This window comes from Lipophrys pholis (assembly GCF_963383615.2).
Source record: "Lipophrys pholis genome assembly, chromosome: 3".
NCBI classification, from domain to species: domain Eukaryota; kingdom Metazoa; phylum Chordata; class Actinopteri; order Blenniiformes; family Blenniidae; genus Lipophrys; species Lipophrys pholis.
Window position 1 is genome coordinate 32,623,732 of NC_137627.1, and position 21,188 is coordinate 32,644,919.

Consider the following 21,188-nt stretch of genomic DNA (forward strand, 5'->3'; position numbering starts at 1 on the left):
GAAGACAAAAAACATCTTGTGTAAAATGTGTGGTTTTCTTCTATAGCCAGAGGTCACAATCAAAACCTTCAAAATGTGTGAAGCTACACGTTGTGTTTGGAGAAATAACGACCAAAACATTTAAGGCAGCATAGTTGAAGTGAACCAACAGGAATCAGAAGATCATTCAGGTTAGTGATTATGATCGAGGCGTTGAAGAAAGAAAATTTGGGGTCAAGAGATAAATCAGGATGGAAGTTGAGGCTCGGAGAAAAATGTGTTTTCCTCTCCTTCTGAGAGTAATGTCAGGGTCAAAACTTAAACAAAGAGTTTGATATTAATTAAGATTATGGAGGAATTTACTCAGATCACCATATTTTGGATTCCAGACAAAGTTTTTATTTATCAAGTCTCTAAAAAAAAAAAGGTTTTCAAAAATACTTGTTAACAGTTTATTACTCACATGTTGGTGTAATAAACACTGACATCTCAATCTGGATGATTCGTGAAATTCATATTCATTCAGATTATGTTTTTGCCTGTATGTCAGTTCAGATCAGTTATCCAACCTCCTTTTAGCTCTGTTGTTGGGTTCCTCCACCTTACCTGGGGAGAACCCAGGCCACCTTGTTCAGAGCTCTGCAGGAGAGCAGTCAGGACAAGTGTCTCTGGGTGTGTGAAAACATTAGCCTGTAGCTGGAAACAGCAGAGAGGAGGACAGTAGTAAACTCTGGAGTTCACTGCAGAGTCGGGTGATAACCCTCTGCAGATTTCTCACTAAGAGTGACTCCGATCACATTACACATCCCTGGTTTATGACACAAAACAACATCAGTGCTTAATGCAATGAGTCTCCTTTGGGACGTCTAAATATGTTTGTTTTTATTGTGTGGATGGATGGACATGAGAGGAAACTGTAATCTCGATGAAGTTTTTCTGATCTCGTTCCGCAAAACACTCCAAGGAAAATACCAAGGAAAATATTATACAATCCAAGATGTTATCTGTAAAGGAAAATTAAATTCACTAATATAGAGCACTTTCACTGGCTCATCCATCTGCTCAGGCACACACACACACACACGCACACACACGCGCGCACGCACGCACACACGCACGCACGCACGCACACACACACACACCAGTGCCATGAAAGATCCTGGATTTGGGATTCGGTGTCTTTTCTTGATTGAAGGACAAGACGAGACGACCCGTTCAACCAGCTGACCCACAGCTGCCACAGAGCAGACAAATAACATTGCATTTACTTTCAGAGACACAGACTCGTCTCAGTGGCACCCACATAATCTTAACCACCCAATAAAGCTATTAATCTGCCATTAACTATGTCATTAATCATTAAGCGGCCATTATAATCGTATTATTGTCCGTACAGCAGCTATAAACAAGGCTCTCTGTTTGCGTAACATTCAGCCGTCCTTGTACTACGTGTGACTCAACTGGAAAGCACAAACGTTGCCATGAAGATTTTCTTTTCTATATGAGTGTGTGTGTGTGTGTGTGTGTGTGTGTGTGTGTGTGTGTGTGTGTGTGTGTGTGTGTGTGTGTGTGTGTGTGTGTGTGTGTGTGTTCACTTTAATTGACAAATCCATGTTTGAACAAGACAAAAAAATGCCTGGGTAAAATATTGAAATCCACTTTAACACCCCCGAATATGCAGACGCATTCCAGCTGAGTGATGGAAGTGCATTAGTAAATGCTTTTGTTCACTCATAGACCCGCCACTGGAATTATTAATTAGGGTCAATGGACTCTGGCCACAGCTCCAGCTATCATGCAGCAGAGTCAATGCGGCTCCATGCTGATGTATTACGGAGAAAATAGTCTTGTCTAAAAAGAAATGGCAAACAGCTGCGGGGGGCCAAAGTGACAAGCAGCAACCTGAGCCTGTGACAAGTGTGCAATCAGTGAAACGTCTACGCCACTTTGAGCACGACAGCAACACAATTTCTGTGCACGAAGGAATATTTTCACTGTAATGTTTGCTTCATGACAGGAAGATTGTGGTGCGGCGGTTGAAAGCACCTTTCAGCGAACAGAAACTCTGTCAGACCCGTTTGTGTCACGGAAAAATAAATGTCATGGGCGATAATGGGGACCTCTGTGAAGGTTTTTTTTTTTCTTCTTCTTTTTTTTTTAGTCGGATCATAAACGGGGCCCATTAGAGCCCACAGTGGATCTGCGGGAATATCCAAGTGCATATGGTGTGACTACATTTGTGTGAAAATAAAAAAAAAGTGTAATCTGAGGCATTCTGCTGTGAAATGACTTTTAAATCTACAAGGGACGGACGAGTAGGGAAAGGCAATGGCGGCAGCCCACGTTGTGGAGATTCAGAGCAAATTACACAAACAGAGGAACTAAGTTTTTACAAATGCTGGTACTCAAGGTGTGGGGCTGGCCCCTCATGGGGACCAGAGAGCTTCAGGGGGGTCAGGGGGGGACGATCTAACTATTCAATGTAAACATGCATTCTTACATCTAAGAGTAATGAAAATAAATATGACGAAAAAAAAGCTTCAGTTCAAAACCATACATTCCAGCCTGATCTACTAACGCTTCACAATAACAAAACGGTGCAAACTTCATATTGTGCATAAACATGTGGAAGTCAGTCCACTAAAATCGTACACTGAAAACCTTCTTTGAGTTTTGGTGTCTGTTTACATGACAAAGGTCCTTGGAGGCACTGAAAACACAACTTTTTGAAAATATGGACTGTTTCCCGTGAAGGCAGAGGAAAACGCAACTTTTTTAAAGCACTTCTACTGCGCATGCGTACCACTGCTGTAGTAAACAGTTCTTCTGCACATGCTCAGTAGATGGACAATAAGAACAATGTTTGCCTCCAGAGTGTCATGACTCTCAGTCCACATTCTCCTGGGACTTGGTAGTTTTATTTTGACAGTCACCGTAATAACAATCCAACTTGGTCGTCTGTCCACTAGAATGTCTGTGTACTTCCATTGTTGATGTTAATTATTGTTCTCTGTGCATGTGTGTGCACGGTTTCATTACAAAAACAAACAACAGCACCCACTAGGGTGCCTGAGGGCCTGAGGATCTTGTCTGTCAGACAAAATAACAGCACACTCTCCATTTACAGTAAAGCGTTTGCCTCTGGAATATCAGACGTGTGTTCAAGATTGGAGAACATACTGGGAGTTTCAGCTCATTAATGGTATAAAAGTGTGTTTTGTTATGTCTCAAAACACTTGCATTGTTCAACTTGCATCTGTTTGTTACTGCATTTAAAATTCTTCTGTTATTGTGAGGAAGAGGAGTTTCCTCATCCACCTCCCCACAACTTTATTATCAAAGGAATTTTCTGTGTTGTATCTCAATTTTTGACTTTGAGATCAATTATCTCTAATATAATTTTTATTTTTTTTTTTAATTCAAGTCAAGTCAACTTTATTGATAGAGCATTTTAAAACAGCTGTGGCTGAAACGAAAGTGCTTCACATAATAGACAAAGTAAAAAAATTACAATAGAAGAGTAAAAACAGTGAAATACAATAAAACAAACAATAAGATTGGCGACAATGAAACCAGGTACAGAGTCTCAAACATGGTTAAAAGCCAAGGAATAAAAATGGGTCTTAAGATTAGATTTAAAAGTGAACAGTGAGGAGGATTGTCTGACAGGCAGTGGATCTTATTCCACAACAAATTGAGGTTCAAATTGCTGTAATACTAGGATATGTTTGGTAACTTCCAACACACTCAACTCCGCGTTTCGTGGTGGTAGGTGTTTCGGTCACTCCATGGTGATAAGTTTCTTTTCAGCATGTTTTTCCCTAATCCCACACCGTTCCCACTCGTAAGGAGCATAGTTTGGGACTTGCCTTGTTTATTTTTCTCCTCTCCTTACCTACTGTTTTACCCTCTTTTTCATTGTAAATTTCTCCATTTGCGAGATAAATAAAGGATCAATCAATCCATCCATTCCCATGTGATTGTGATCTTAAAGCACATAAACCCTCATGTAAACACTCTTATTTGCTCATGTTCACACTCATGGTGTTAATCTGAGTAAATCAACTGCAAAACACACGCAAACTAAAAGCACAATCTATTTGAATGTGCAGTTCAGCATGGCCTATGCTGAATCTTTGGTAAGTCAGGCTGTATTTATAAATAAAAACTGACCCTGACCGTTAAGAATGGAAATTGATTCTTAATATTGTATTGATGTTGAATTTTTGTGCACTCAAGTGTTACAAGCTTATCAAAGCTGAAAAAACTCTGTCCTGGAAAATGTGCTAATTTGATCACATTGAGTTAATAAAGAATAGAATTGGCCCACATATTACACGACTTGTACATATGCTAAAGAATCATGCTGCCAACATGAGTTAAAAAAAACAACAACCTAATTTCACATTTTCACAAAATAACATCATATAAAAATCTGACCCGGGGCTGTAACATGTGGACATGCCTGATATAATCTGTTGCACAGCTTTGACAGATATCTTCCAGTGAGAATATTTAAAATTTGCTGCACACTCATATTCATGAAAGTCTTCAAGAGTAATGACTTGGAGTTCAGCCAGAGTGCTTCAAGTGGCTTCGCAGCAGCAACTACAATCACACAAAAAACCCAAGATTTTGCAATGAACAATACAGCAGGAAATGTTTACAAAAAGAGAACTGTAGGGGCTCCATCATGACTGCAGTCCAGTGTTAAACAGGTTTTTATAAGACAAGGTTCAAGGTAAAAGGTTCAATTCAACATGAGTATTGATTCAGGAGCCTTGCTCTGAATGTTACAAACAAAACTTAATCACCGTCGACCCCCACGTCGTCCAAAACACACTTCATTCCTGTGCTGACGGATCAATGAGTCCCTTTTAAATGTGATAACTTCCACGCGCATGAGAAGCCATATTGAGCCAAGATAAGCCGTAACAGTGAACGTCAGTCAACCTTGAGCTGTCGTCCAATATGGAGGCAGCTTTGAGAGACCGCAGCGACCTCGTGCGAGGTTATCACTCTCCGGTATACTCTCGAGGCCGTGCGGAGTAAAAATGAATATGTCAAAGCAAGGCACGCTTTTCAGGAGGGGAAACTCAATGAACTGAATTCAACAGCAACGCTTGTTTGTTGACTGTTGAAGAAAGAAGTAAATTAAACACTTCAGAGTATTTATCATCATTGAGATCCATTTCTTCTTTTCAATTTAAGGTTTCAACGGTTTATTTTGAATCCCATGAAATATGAATGAAAACTTTGTGCATTTAAGGGTCCTCTTGCAATAGATTACATGTACGGAAATGTGAATAATTTCTTGTTAATACTGTGATTATTGGTGTTTTCTCCCATTTCAGAGGCCATTTTGTACACATTTTATAGGAGTTTGTTTATTTTTAAATAAGACAAAGTCCAATGTCCCAAAGTTTCTTTTTATATCTAAAGAGTCCACTTGATTGACGTTAGGTTAAACAGTCACTCTGTTCTTGGGTTTGGCCACCTCCTGAGAGGACCGGTGTCTTTAGCTGTTACATACTTCCGAGAAAGTTAATCACTTCAAAGCTTTTGCACTAAAATTGCAATGGAAACTTCATTTACAATAGAAACTGTGGTCCAGACAAGTTAATAATTATATAAAACTTGCTGTAAAATGTTAAGCTTTCCTAAATCATTTTCATTTTCTGATGAAGCGCACTCTCCTTCACCTCTGTTTTCGGTGTTAATCACCTCTTTGGAGAAGCATTTTGCATTTAGATGCAAAATGTTCCAGGGGACACTGTCCACAAGGTGCATTTTTAGAGCTTTCCATGAAAAACAGCAGCCTAATAAAAAATTAAAAATGTCATTACAATCGCAATTATAGAGCAAACAAGTGAATAATAAGCTGAGACTTGCAGAAAAGCGTTATTAAGTTCATTAAACACTTATGTATTTCCTAATCATTCCCTTCTTTACCTCTGTCATTGGTCTGAGCCACCTCTGGAGAGAAATTACTTCAAGCAGTGTTGGCCTGGATATTTGTGAGTTTGACTGGATATGCTGAATGTGGTTGTGCACAGAGTTTTTAAAGCACCTTTTCATTAGAAACAGAAGCCAGTTGCAAACAAAAAAATAATAATACAATTTTACAGCCTGAATTGTAGATCAGACAAATGACTAATGAGCTGTAACTTGCAGACAAGCTTCATTAAATAAAGTGCAGTGTCATTTGAAATTAAGCCAGTGAGCAAAATATAGCCAGAATGAGTGACAAACTGTACAACAGGACAGAAACACAATACAAAATGTTTTTCGTCACTTTTTTTTTTTCTGGTGGAACTGTTTTCACACAATCATGTCATTGCCAACTGGTGAAATAATTCTGTGTCTCATATTTTTTGTTGTAGCCAAATGTTAGAAACGTATCTTAAAATGATCCACACACAACTACAGCTAAGATAAACCAACAGTCCAATTAAAAGATGCATGATAATCTCAAGCAACATTTACAGCTTGTGCTGGATCACATTAGATGATACAACTGTTCCCAAACAAACCCGTATATAATCTACACACATCGTGTTTGTAAGAAGTTCACATGAGCAATTGTCATAAATATAATTACTGAAAGTGATGTTTCACATGCAGAAATCCTTCTTTGTTTCTAGCCTGAATCAGAAGGCGTAGAGCCGATTCTTCGAGCAGATACAGAATTAACTCATTATGAGCTGATTGTGTGTATCATGATGATTAGATCGGAGTAATTGTTACGACTGCATCTGATGTGTGAAAATCTCCCTCATTTGTTCACAAAGGAAATGAAAAAAATAAAATAAAATCCAGAGAAAAGCAAACATCACACAGTTAAATGAAAGCCCATTAGTGCCACACGCAGCTCTGACAGACAAGTTACTGCATCGGTCCTAATTGCAAACTCTGACACACGCCCACATATTTGCTCACGGCGTCTCCTTCGTTTCTGCCTCATCGTACAAACAGAGCGAGCAGGCGAAGAGCTGAGGGGGAGATCAGGATCACGTCTTGAAAACTCTGTTGATTCAGGCGATGTCTGTCATTTCTTGGCTCTGGGCTGCGGCGTTACATAAGTTAGGAGGAGCGAGGGCAGATTAATTAGTATTTACAAATATTAACCCTGCATCCTCCCTGGGGGGGGCACTGCCGTCACGCTAAAGTGTGAAAACAACAAAGCTGCAGAACGGACGTCCTGCTTCGCTTCAGATCTGCTCGTCTTCTATACCTGAAACCTGCACATGAACCTGAACACGAGCTCACAGGTTTACAGCGGATGTGACTAATGGCAGCTACAAACTGTGAGATTTTAACAATCTTGTGAGTTCACAGCGAGCAACACTGTACGGCACGGATCCAATCAACTTTTGGGAGACAACATGAAGTTCACTGTGTGCAGATTCCATCCATCCATCCATCCATCCATCCATCCATCCATCCATCCATCCATCCATCCATCCATCCATCCATCCATCCATTTTCTCCCGCTTATCCGTTTCCGGGTTGCGGGGGTGGCAGTCTGAGCACTGTCACTCAGATCACATTGCACCGATTAAGAACCTTTCTGCAGGTGGTGAGCCCACGGGAACTGTGTGCAGATTGCACGATGAAAACAAGATGAATTGCAGCCGGCGATGTGCGCAAGCCGACGAGACTGCGCGAGAATAAAACGTCAGAAAAGTGTGTCTAGTGAAACATAAATGGAGGGTGCGTCCTAATAGTCTCTCCTATCTCCTTTCCTATCCACTTCTCCTTAACCCCTGAAAGTGTTTAAGTGGCGGCCATGATAAGGAGCGTTGGAATTCTCTAGAAGCTCAGGAAAGGAGGCTCAATGCTTCCTTTAGAACCTCCTTTAGTCTAGGAAACACTGATGCTTCCTTTAGAACCTCCTTTAGTCTAGGAAACACTGATGCTTCCTTTAGAACCTCCTTTAGTCTAGGAAACACTGATGCTTCCTTTACCAAAAGAGACCAGGTCATGCTGCCCCACAATTCCTTGCAGCGACAACATTTAAAAGGAACCGGCTCATCGGAGCGTTCAGGGAAACTCACGATGACTAAAAAGGGAGCAGCTCATGTAAGTTACCAAAGCAGTAATCTGCCTTGAACAACTTTAAATAATCTAGAACTCAGATCCCAAGTATGAATGTTCTGGATGTTGTTCAACCAACACAGTAAAGTCCAGTTTTTGTGCAGCTTATTCTCAGTTTGATTGGTTATTTATTGACCTGGTAGCCTCTTTTCCTTTGATTTACATTCAAACTTTGTGAGATTTGAGATTATATCAGTTAGAGCCACAGGGGAAAGTGGTGGAAATGTGCTTTTTGGAGTCCATTTTCAGAATTTTGTAGTTTTTTCACCACGGCAGACGTCACTAACCTGCGCAGCCGTCGGATTATTATTGCATCACCTAGTGGAAGTGTGGTGTGATTGTCAAAACAATGTGGTCTCCTTTCCTAACTCCTTCAGGAAGACTCCTAACACTTTATCTTAACCCTGTGACGTCATCCAGTGGGTTAAGGAAAAGTGGAGAGGAAAGGCAATAAAGACGGACTATTCGGAGGCACCCATTGCCTTTTAACATTTCTTTGTTTGTCAAGACACCTTTAAATGACACGTGCTGGAGGAACTGTGGAGAAATTGGTAATTATACACATATCTTTTGGGATGGCACAATAATTCAAGGATTTTAGAAAAATGAGAATTTGAAAGTATTCTGAAAGTAAAGGTTCCTCTGGACCCTGTGGTGTACTTGCTGGGAGCCATAACAGAGGATACAGAGGACACAGAACAGAGATACATACTGCGGATCCTAATATTAATCGCCAAGAAAATGGTAACTGTGATCAAGAAGGATACTAATTCACCAAGGACAGCACAGTGGAGACAGAGACTGAAACAGGTAAACACCGGTGGACATTAATTGAAATGGGATAATGCAAAAGAAGAGAAGATGCCTTCAAATTGTGTCTGTATTCATATTTGTTTATTATACATATTTTGATTTTACATGTCAGGTTTTTGGTTTTGTTTTGATTTTGTATTTTTATTTATTTTTTGTTATTGGAGAAAAAAAAGTAGGAAAAAAAACATGAACGTAGTAGTATTTATATGTTTGGGAAGAAATCTTCTGCACATTTTTTTTTATTTTTACATCCCACATACTTTGTAGAGACTGTAGCTGCAAATCCTCTGTTTGGCTTCAGCACTGATCAGCACGTCATGTCATACTGCCTTTCTATTGGTTAGTTAGTTGCCCATAGGTCGCGGCAGCCGTCACACCGTGAGATGATCCCTCCAAATTTCTCACACTGTCATAATCTATTCGTCTTCGGTCGCAAGACCATGATAATAACTGTCCTTGAACCGGTCCCACAGTTCAGAGCCAAGACCAAACATATGGCCACAATTCTTTCACAGTTGTTATCTTTTTGTCAACGACGGCCAAAAATCATCCAGTGTGTAGCGGGTATAATAACTACTGCAGGAAGCTCACACACCAAACTTCCACGTTAGAGTGAGACTGGAGCAGAAGGCTGGTGGCTGTCTGCTGAGACTTACTCGCGTCTTTTTCAATTTCAATTCATTTACATACTTAAAAAGGCCCCCCCCCCCAAAAAAAAAAAACATTTGAGAAGCTCTTGCGACACCGCCAAGAAATCTCTGCGGGAGCACGATAACACAGCAAACTAAATTTCAAAGTGAAGAAATCAGGTTTGATCCTGGTTTTTTTTCTTCCTGGGTTTAGTTTGGGAGTGTGCAGCTTTTTGTTTCAGCGGCCGTCCTCCTCTTGTGCCGTCTCATCTCTAAATAATGACATCAGCCAGCGTACCAGAAGTGGGACATCACCAACATCCGGCACCATGACTCAAGGCTGTGGCACATTAACACGACCAACCAGTTCCTGCAGTTGTTTCATCATCCATGGTCTTCCTCATCAAGCGGGGGATGTAGGAAGCTTTAGTCCGCCGCCAGCCACGTCCGTCACAAAGTAATGACCGCGGGGACAGAGTGGACACAAATCACCAGCTCAGGATTGTTCAGCATCGATTAGTTCCACAGCGGGCGGCACGGGAGCTGACAATGCAGCTCAAGATAACTGAAATTTCAATGAGATGTATGAAGAGTCTATTAATTGAGATCTGGTGTGTCTGTGTGTGAGCAGGCCGAGCTGCTGCGGCGGATTACATGCAATTTGCCAGACAGACTGTTCCTGTTGTTGTTTTGCTCACAATCACACAGAGGTTTGGAGAAAACATGAACACGACCTCCATCACGTCTCTTAAAGCCAACACAGACGAGCTTATTGGCTGGATGCACCAACACAAACAACACTCCGGAACAACACTACTTCTTTCTTCTTCATCTTTTTCTTTTTTTAAACCAAACAACTGGAATACAGAAGAGTCAGAGCAGTAAAACGAGAGCTTAATAATCTCTAAGTTTAACCTGAAAAGGCACAGGAAATGTTATTTCTCAGAGCTTCAGCAGCCTTTATGGGTTTTTTTTCACAAACTCACCCTCATTAGCTTCAATGCTAATTTCTTTTGGACAGCAAACGTTCAGTGATGCATCACAGGTTCCTCCACTACTTTACTTTCTGCTGTTTTTTACGTGAAAACGCAAAACTTTTGTTGTGTTTTTCACGTCTGTTTACAAAACAATGGCGCTCGGAGGCACTGAAAATGCAACTTTTTGAGGTGGAACTTTTTGAAAACGTTTTAGAAATGGGGGCGTGGATACTTTGCTCGGGCTCCGTCGGGAGAAACGCTGCAACTGCAGACGCTGTCGTAAATAGTTCTTCTGCACATGCTCAGCAGAGCCAATCAGTACAATACTTCCTCCAGTGTCAAGACTCCCAGTCCATATTCTCCTGGACTTGGTAGTTATATTTTGACAGTCACTATCATAACAATTCAACTTGGTCATCTGTCCACTAGAATGTTCGTGTTCTCCCATTGTTTATGTTTATAGCATATCATTTTGTGCGTACGTATGTGTGTCATTACAAAAACAAACAACAGCACCTACTAATGCCCCAACTGGAAAACGACATCATTTTTAGTGTTTGTGCCATTGCTGTGTAAACGGACATTGTTTTGAAAGTGTTGCCATGTGAACATGAAACTTTTCTGAAACAAAAATGCAAAAACAATGTTTTCACTCTGAACATTGCCGTGTCAGTTTGGACACTCAGTATTTCCTTACATCATCTCCTCTTACGCAAAGACAGTGGACCAAACAGAAACAGCAGTAAGCTTTGACTTATTTGAAATGTTTCTGTAATGTCTTCTCTGTCTTTGTATCACAAGGTCGTCCTGCAGACTGGATTGATCGACACTGAAATGGTGAAACGTGTTTAACCCTCGCCATGTTGTGAACGTACACATCTTCACACGGGAGTGTGTGCAGGCTAATGGAGGTGGGAGTGAGAGGAAATGCCCACTTCAGATGAATAGATGTAGGCAGATGGTGTGGGTGCTGAAAGGTACTTGTATTGTTGAGAGGCGGTGCCAATTTACAATAATAAAAATGGTGCAAATGGAGAGAGGAGTCAAAGGGACCAAAGAGCTCAGAAACTCCAGTTTGTCATTGAGGAAAGTGTGAAATGGAGCTTCGCTTACAAACTTTCGGTGTTCAGTATGAGCTGATCTCATTTCAGATAAATCCCTAGAACTATAATTGTTTGCCTGATAAGACGTTGCAAAATAGAACCAGTCGAGATGTATATGATCTTTTTTCTTTTTTTAAACTTTCCACACTGCAATGGCTTACAAGTCACCGCCTCTGTGACGAAGAGGTCACTTTTATCGTGGCCGTAGCGCAGAGAATCAGTGTTCGCCTCTGCAGAGCTTTACGGTTTTATGACACTCATTGTTTTGGTTTTACGACCCACAACTTTAATGATTCGGTCCACTGTCACTGCCCTCTAAAGTCCTGCTGTTTGGAGCCTGCCCCTGCACAAATTAGCACGAAGATAATGTCAGCAAATAAGTTTTTAGGAGACCAGGAGTTGGTGGAGACCAAACAAAAAATAAAAGAAGGTAAATATTACACCACATGAGATTTTCAACCGATTTAGTTTTTTGCCGATATTATATATTCTGATAATATATGGTGCAGATTGGAAAAACAAGCACATATATCTTGCTGGTTAGGAAACAAGTGTGTGTTATAAGATATTGATGAAAAACTAAACAAACATACAAGGGAGGGCTGAGGAGAGTTTTTGCAATGTAATGCTAAAGCTGTGAATAAGAACAACTGGATGTGTAGGCAACAACACTGTTATGCAGTGTTAAAAGAAAATCAGCAGGGATGTCAATAACAACAAAAACAACTCATGTTTATTTTCAGTATTTCTCGGGAGAATACATTAAACTAAGGCTTATCAAGGATGGATGCATTTAAATTCTGCAAAGTTTTTGCTCACCACTCGATTTCCTTTTGTTGGTCTGCTGCGTGAAAATATGAATATATTACGGCGATGGATTGCATGCTCAATCTGTCCTGTATGTACTCTGCTGCCTTTCATCCAATGTCAGCTGGGTCAGACTCTCCCCGTGGACTCCACTCTGGATGAAGTGGGTTCGGGAGATGGATGGATGGATTTATTGTAAATAATGGTGTGTGTGTGTGTGTGTGTGTGTGTGTGTGTGTGTGTGTGTGTGTGTGTGTGTGTGTGTGTGTGTGCGCATGTATTTATGTGTGCACACGTGCATGTGTGTATTTAATTCCACCTTGTATTTGATGTATTTCTATTTATTTGTGTGACCTCTTTTTAAGGCACCTACTTGTTGTGTTTCTGTTCTTGTGTTGATTTTCTTCCACAATCTTTCAGCTCTGCAGGCCCCTTCTTCCATTGGTCTAGGTTGGTATTGCAAAAGTACTATTGCATATTTCCGGAAAACAATTATCAACAGATAATTCTCAAAAACACACTGTTTCAAATATTATTTGTTTTCCTTCTTTACGAATCTATTTGCAGTGTTTTATTCATAGTCTTTGTGAAATATCAACATGACCATTGAGCCTGGTATTCAATACACACCATCAGTCAACAAACTCGCAGTCAGAAGCGATGCAGGAATTAAACCTCCAGCAGAATGAAAATCCAAAAGTGCATCCTTCATTTATTCTTGCTACATCCTTATTCTCACTTATTTTCTGTGACATTGAGCCAAGTTCAGATACATAGTTCCCATAAACCGATCACCACAGCATCTGAGAAATAGACACACCTGACAGGAAATCAAAATCCATGCAGACATGGAGAAGAGCAGCAAGGAGTCAAACATAAGGCCCAGGGCCAAAAGCTGGCCTGCCAGAAGGTTCATTCTGGTCCACAATATAAGGTGACAGAAAAAACAATCATTATAAATGTTTCAGTCAAATAGTCTTGTTTACTGTAGCGGACATAATGCAACACGGAGACCTGAGCGAGTGAGGCAGCATTGCAAGACATTAGCAGAAAAGTAGCATTAGCATCGACTGTAAAGTGTGAGGACATGCAGGCATGAAAAGGCTGCAGAAAACATGCACCTTGAGAAATTCAGGCTTTTGACAAAATTAGCCAGAGAAGAATCCGTGAGGCAGGGAGGATTTCAGATCTCGTGACGGATTTGCCAAATGAAGCACGAAGTTAAGTCAATTGTTTTATTCCAGAGGGCAAGAAAGCAAGAATGAGCCACAAGGGTAACCTTAAGTCATTTCTTGTATTATTAAGTGCCACAAAAATCAATTAGCAAATATGAGCCACAAGTGTAGCGCAGGCTAGTTGCACATGATACTGCATTTTGCACCAGGAGGCATCAATAAAATGGCATAATGTTGAAAATTTAGTTATTTTTCCTGGTTTTGTAAAAGAATATGAGATCAAATCGAGACTTTTTCTTGGTCTTGTACCTCTTTGACCTAAAACCAAGTGTTTTTATTAAAAGCATGTTATGATGAGATCATGGGCTTTATATGTTTTACAATGAGTTATACATCCTTGCCTTAACCTTAACACATTATTTTAGACCTTTATAATGATCATTCTTAACTGTTTCTGTCTCGACATTGAGAAATTCCATCGACTCTTTACAATTGGGCTGTAAACAGGATTTAATTTCCTTTAACATAGATATGCACAAAACAATCTGCACTCTCATGAATTGTTTCTCTGAGCCTGGATTTTATTTGTAGTTTGGATTAAGCAAATTTAAGCAGTTATTAGAGCAATGGTAAAAATACATAATCCCCTTTGTCAAAGGTAATCAAAGATGAGCTTCTAAAAGCGTTTTTGATCGGGGATGGTGTACTCAGGGGTCTGACCATGACACTGTGAGGTGAAACAGTGAGAGTAGAGTGGTTTGACTTTTTCCTCCACCTCACCTCACAGCTGGCAAAATGTGAATCTTCCTGCCTTCATTTCACCTGATATTTAAACACGACAATGGAATCCATGTCTGACATTTCCCCAATAATACATTAGGGTTTGTTTGGTTTTTTTGGGAGGGGGGGGCGTTCGGTTCCCACACAGCTGTCAGGAGGTTCGCAGCAAAACACAACATTTCCATCCATCTGGAGACGATAAGAAGAGCGAAACGCACCATGAGGGAGACGCGCCATATGGGCTGTGAGGGTGTGAGAGACGAGCAGAGAACACAGGCGGACGAAGACAGACACACTTTATAAGAGGAGGAATTTACCTGAAGTGGTGATGGTGAATGGGAGAACCAAAAGAAGTAAATGTCCAAAGTTCATCTCCTCCACTCTCCCGGTGCGTAAAAATCCTCCGGAGTGCGCAGCCTTGTCTCGGCGCGCGCAAAGGTTCTCTTTCAATTAAAAGGTAGAAATCTCAGACGGGATATTTCAAGAGACTTAAATCGCCCCAAAAAAACTTTGATGTGAGTCTGAGAAAGCCATGGCAGCAGCAGATGGGAGGAGAGGAGGCAGCAGCAGCAGCAGCAGCGGCAGCAGCAGCAGCAGCACCGCCCCGGAGGAGAAACCTAACAACCAAAGTCAGCAGCATCACTTCTCCAAGCCCGCATGGTCACACACACACACACGCACCTTCTAAGATGATCCTACTAAAAACCAGAAAGAAAGGAGATTTAACTATATTTGGGATCATAAATAAACCCCTTCCTCCGCTCTGGTCCGGCCGCTCGCAGTGTCAGTTGGAGCGGATATGAAGCGGCGCACATGCCGAGCTGCGCACTCCGGCTCTCCGCAACAAATCCTCAGTGAAGCCTCCAGGAGTCACTGTTTTAAAGAGACACGCACGACATCTGCGCTCCTCCACACACACGCACACGCACACGCGCGCACACACACACACACACACACACACACACACACACACACACGCACACACACACACACACACACACACACACACACACACACACACACAGGTGCTGATCCCTGTTATAGATTGCGAGTTATTTCTAGGTGAAGGTCAGAGTGCAATGTGCTGCGTGGGGTATATATCCCACCCTGCTTAATTATTTCGACTGAGAAGATTGTGATTCAAGCAGACTGAATAATTCGCTTGAAATAAACGTAGTTTCCAAATATCAGTAAACCAACACTGCCCACCATTAAGATTGAAGCACATTCTTCATATTTGGATCATCTTCCTCACAGTGTTTCGTGTTTTCGCCTCACACCGAGAAGGTCTGAGCTCAAAAACTGCCAGAAAGCTTTCTGTGTGGAGTTTGCATGTTCTCCCCTTGCAGATTCGGCTGGCCAGGAAATTCACATACATTATAGTTATTAGTTATATTAGAACTATTTATTACTATTGATAAGCAGTATTGAAAATGGATGGATGGAAGGATGGATGAATGGTTTTTAAAATGTACTCTTAACATTGAAAAGGTCACAATGATTCAAATGTAAAGCAATACCCAATTAATATTACAACAAATTATAATACAATGTAAGATTTAACTGCTTTTAATAGTCAGTCAAAATGCTCTTCCCTTCTCACCCCTTTATATATCACATTTGTAACCCTAGTTGTTTGTTGTGTTAGAGTTCATGTTGCAGCATGGGGATTTTTTAAAACTTTACATCAGTGTTAATGTACCCATTATTATTGTTATTATTATTATTATCAATTCTACATAACTTAGCAATCACAGATGACAAATTAAACTGCAGTTCACATGCTTCTATGCATCTGATATTCAACAATTGACTGTACCAAAAAATGTAATCACAATCTGATGTCAGAAAAATATACATTGCATATTATATCATATCCTTCTTCCAAGAACAGTTTGAGGTCATTTGGTAAGGCAAGGCAAATAGCGCCATTCAGACAAACTGCAATTCAAAGTGCTTTACAAAGAAATAAAAGAAAGAACTGCAATAAAACAGGGTGACTAAGGCAGACTGCTGACCCTAAATGTCCCATTGGTGTGTGACGTTGGGTTTCTCTCTCTGTTTGCCCTGTGACGGACCAGAAACACGTCTTTATTAGTCTTTATCAGTCTTTATCATCAAAACTTGTTGACAGGTCATCGGGTTGTTGGTGGGTCAAGCCTGCACAGGTCACCAGTTCATCGTATGGCAAACACACAATAATATTCAACACTTATATGAACAATTTAGAGTCTCTAATTAACCTGAAATGCATGTTTTGGGCTGTGTGTCAGAATCCAAAATGGCCTGTTTTTGGTTTTTACCCCTTATCACCCACTGATTGAGGTTGACAGGCCAATGATATGACTCCTACAGGGATGTAAAGGGTTTAGGCTCAGCTAAGTGTCACAGTGTCATCTTGATATTTTCTTATATCAGATCAGTTTACTTCATCATAGCTGATTAATTTTGTTTTATAAATAAATAACTGGAAAATCAGTCAAGCTATTTACTGTAATCTGAAAAATGGGAACGTTACTGTTGAAATGCATTGTTTTTTGTCTTTACTATGTCAGACATGAGAACAAATGTTAACATATACCTCAAACAAACAAACAGTCGACTCTAAACTCACAGTGAAAGTTTAATGAGTACACACACAGAGCAGCAGCAGGGGTTTGGTACACCGGTGATCAGTCAGCGATACAGAGGCACAGGAGGGACGATCCAAGACTCACAGCACGAGTTTGAATCCTAGTTGGTAACAGATGAGATGAAATAAAGTCTGCGGACCAGCCGATGCTGGGAAGAAAAACTTGGAATACAGATCATCTAAACATGAAATCCAAAGTGAGACATGAATCCAAATTGATCCTAAAAATAAAGGTTTAAGAGTATTAATAGACTAGATGACAAGACCACATGTCAAGGTGCTGCACAAGAACATGGCCAAGGTTTAGATGGGAAGACAAGAACAGACCACTATCAAACTCAACTAGAATATAGGCAGAGTAGAACGGGCACTCGGTAGAGCACCACATTTGTCACCATGGAAACCAATGGATAACAAGGTTGTTTGATCCACCACAACACTCAATAATTTGTTCATGGTCATTTGAGTTGCTTCACACAGATGTACACAAATTTTAAAATTTCCCTGTGCCCCTTTGGGATGGCTTAGGATACCAAACTGGAATTGTGGCCCGTAAAGAGGGCTTGTTAGAGCCCGATGACTTAGTCACTGTATACAACAATGACTATATTCTATCATGCAACTCTTTACTTTCAAATTACTTGAATTTTCTCACAACATGGGAACCTTTTTTCAGTTTGAATAACTATGTAGTGGCTTTTTTGGTCAGTTTGAAAAAAGAACGTGGAAGATTTAACCTGATATCCATTGGCACGTCTTTCCAATGTCTTTAAGTGACACGATAGCCCACGATATCACGAAATCATGAACATTTCAAGGCACGTATTCATAGATGATACCTTCAAACACAGTTTCAAAAGTAACATCAAAAACGTAATACAAAATCTGAACTTGATCATACAAACTCTGTCCATTTCTGTCGTAACAGTCAGCAGTGATTTGTTTGTGTTGGAATTCTGCGTGATGCAATTTTTGGTTGCTTCCAAGATATCTTTGCTCATGTTGTGTATTTCCCCCCAGTCAATGCAGCACGACTCACATCTCGTGTTTTCGTGGTCTATTTTGAGTAGTGCCCACACATCGTATGAAAAGGTTTGTTCGAAGGCCGCGCGTGTGTGTGAGTTTCTGTGTACATTCATGGTTTAAAATGACACAAAACGGAGCACTTATTCACACGTCTGGCTGTCAGTCTTTTTCTTCTCACAATGGCGGGTGATGATCGAACTTCTATCCGAAGCAAATATTTGATTTTGTGCTTCATGAATAAACTTGACACTGAGTTTCTGACAACCGCCATTGTTTAGTCATCATCGCTGCCACAACATCTGCACAACTGGAATCACTTTCTTGTTTACACCCTCATTGTTGTTGGAGAGAAGTCCTTCTCTGCTCGTGGATATGTCCTGCGTCCTCTTCTCTCCACAGGCCCACCGTCCTGCTGTTTGGCATCCTCGCTCTGATTCTGCACTGATTTATTCAGCAGCTGTTGTTTCACACCCTCTCCTCCACAATGTGGCCCTGCTGCAGCCTCCGGTGCCTGACCCGGTCCTCCTCTTGGGGATCTGTGGACACGAACAGCTCCCATGGGAGAAACAGGCTCCGTTTGAGTCACTCCTCCTCCTCCAGCACAGACCAGACCGCTTCCTTGGGGCCGTTGTTTCTCGTCCCTCCTCTTCATTGTGTCCATGTCAGGCTGCAAGAGCCCAACATGATGGAGAGTGACTTTTGGATGGTCGGGACGCCTGCTCTCCTTTGTCCCCTTGAATAGGAGTGGAAATTGGGCAACAGAAGAGGAGTCCAGATGTCTGTTGCGAGGTGGGACACAAAGAGGGCCCCACAATGGCTTCAATCTCAGTTGCAGTTGAAGTGCGGACCTTATTAAAGGTTGTAATGGCTAAAAGGACATAAAATAGAGGCATTTGAACAGGAGGGTGGCTTGAGTCTGGTGGGTGTCAGATGGAAACGGCGACCATATAAACCTCAGGAAAGCTATCAGCAAGCATAAAATCTTTCATTTCTATGATATTGGTGGTTATATCTACAAGTCTCCAACTGTGTATATGTGTGTAAGAAATTTATTTTATTAATTCATATTTATTGTTCTGTCCTGGTTCCAAATGATATCCAAAGAGCACTTTGCTGTTTTTCTTTCCAGTTGCACTGATATGAGGAGGCTCGTTGCACAGCTTCAGTCAGCATGCTATCATTAAACATTCAAACACTTTTTTCCAGCCATGTGTGTCACTTGGACATACAACTGCATAACTAAGTAAGTTTGTATGATTATACACACAAAAAGCACAGATTTTATTCATCCAAGACAAATATTGTGTCTCTCAAGCATTTAGTGCACCAATCTAAAGGGCAATTATTGATTAAATAACCCAAAAAATCTATTTTCTCTGTTGCTCAAAACACTTTCTCAGTCCATCACAAGCCAAACGTAGTAGGATAGACATTAATGCACAATAACATCCAAACCAACCGACAATTTAGACACCAATTCTGAGAGAAAACCCACACGCACGGGAAGAACATGCAAACTAAACACAGGATCGATCTGAGTTTGATCTTGCTGTGATGTGAGAGTGTTAACAACTAATAAACACACTTTAACCACTGAAACATTTTATATGAATCCTGAATTTTCATTGTGTTCAACATAAATTAGGGAATTGTTTCGGCTGCCATCTTTGTCCTACACAGAAATGATCAGATCCCTTCAGTTGGCGTTTATGTCACAGTTCATCAGTATTTATATCCATTGCAATGAAATGATGACGGTATTGTAAAGTTTCCATCTCAGATGCTGGTGAAAGCTCTTTTTTTCAGTGTCTTAATGTCTGTTCGATTTCCTTCATCACTGTCTCATGTGACAATTCAAAATGTAAATGAAAAGAAGTCATCCAGAGTTGAATGAGGAGAAAACATCTGTCCATGAAGTAAAAGGTCATTGTCAAGTTACTTCCACAAACAGCTAAAAAAAACAAAAAAAACCTCAAAGCATCTTCCATCACCCGTTAGGTTAACCGGTGAGTTTTAGCATATTTTTCTTCCCTCAATAATATATTGCTTAAAAGAGATGCAAAGCTGTAAAACCTGTGAATTTCATTCCTAATCACATGTGAGCAAGTATAGTTATCCAAATGTTCTCCAGCTACTGCTTCAAGGGCGAGTATACTTATGGGAGACCTTGAAGCACATTATACACAATCGAGCTGAGTGGATTTCTGTCAGTATCTCTCATTTTCCTCCCTTTTATTGTGTTTGAGATTGAAGACTGAGCTAAGCGTATTTTTCTCCCTGCCGCAGGCAGGTTAGCTCGTGTGTCCATATGTGTGTTTATCACAGTTATGGGGACAAAAATCGATCCCCTATAGGGTATTTAAAGGACATGGTTCAGGATAGGTGAGGGTTGGTCAAGTGCAGAAAGTGAATGCGAGTCAAAGCACTGTCCCTGTAAGGCATAAAAACACGACACGTGTGTTTGTGTGGACGGCGCAGGGAGGAGGTACAGATGGTGGGATGTGGCAGTCTGGCTGACTGCAGTAAAGAATGTGAGATTCAGCTGCCGGCCTTTCACCCCGCGGCTCTGACCTTATGTGTCTCTGATCAGCGTCTGGCTCCATCTCGTTGTGACAAACTCCATCCTGTTTGCTTCTCACAGCACAGTCACAACAATCCCTAAGCGAAAAAAATAATAATAATAATAAAAAAAACCTGTCTGATAATCGTGATAAATCCTGACACTGCTCTCTGGGTGGTCACGTCCTGGTCTCACATCGCTAATTGAGGTCCCGTTGTCTCTCTCTACGTGATTGGGGGTCTTTGCTGTTGACCTGCTGTGTTACCTTGTCAGCAGATTTCATTAGTCACAGGAGCAGGGGTTTTGTTTCCCTGTGGTGGGTGTGAGTACGTGTGTTTGTGTGAGGAGGTGCAAAGGGCTTTCTGATAGCTGGGAGGACTCAACGGTTTATTTATAGGCCAAGTGTCACAGCAAGACGGGATCGGCAGCAGAAAGTCATTTACATTCAATGCAGCAGAATGCGAAGGTAAGCAGCAACTCCTGCTGCCACATTTGGCTTAAAGGATCATCTCTTTCCCCAACTTTTTTTTTTTTATATAATTTTGAAGCCTGGCCAATAGAGGGAGCTACACATGGCAGCACAGGTCCTTCTCTGTCAGACTGTTAAATG

General features: G+C 41.0%; 1 protein-coding gene across 2 annotated transcripts in view; it reads right to left on the reverse strand.

The window, feature by feature from the left end:
• LOC308107967 (roundabout homolog 2) overlaps positions 1-15,213 on the reverse strand; it is an 87,381-nt gene extending 72,168 nt beyond the window's left edge. For both annotated transcript variants that reach the window (XM_080460601.1, XM_080460600.1), the window contains exon 1: positions 14,678-15,213. In XM_080460601.1, coding sequence (XP_080316727.1) covers positions 14,678-14,732 — 55 coding nt within the window. In that variant the 5' untranslated portion in view covers positions 14,733-15,213. The remainder of the gene's footprint in view (positions 1-14,677) is intronic.
• Positions 15,214-21,188: the final 5,975 nt, after the last annotated feature.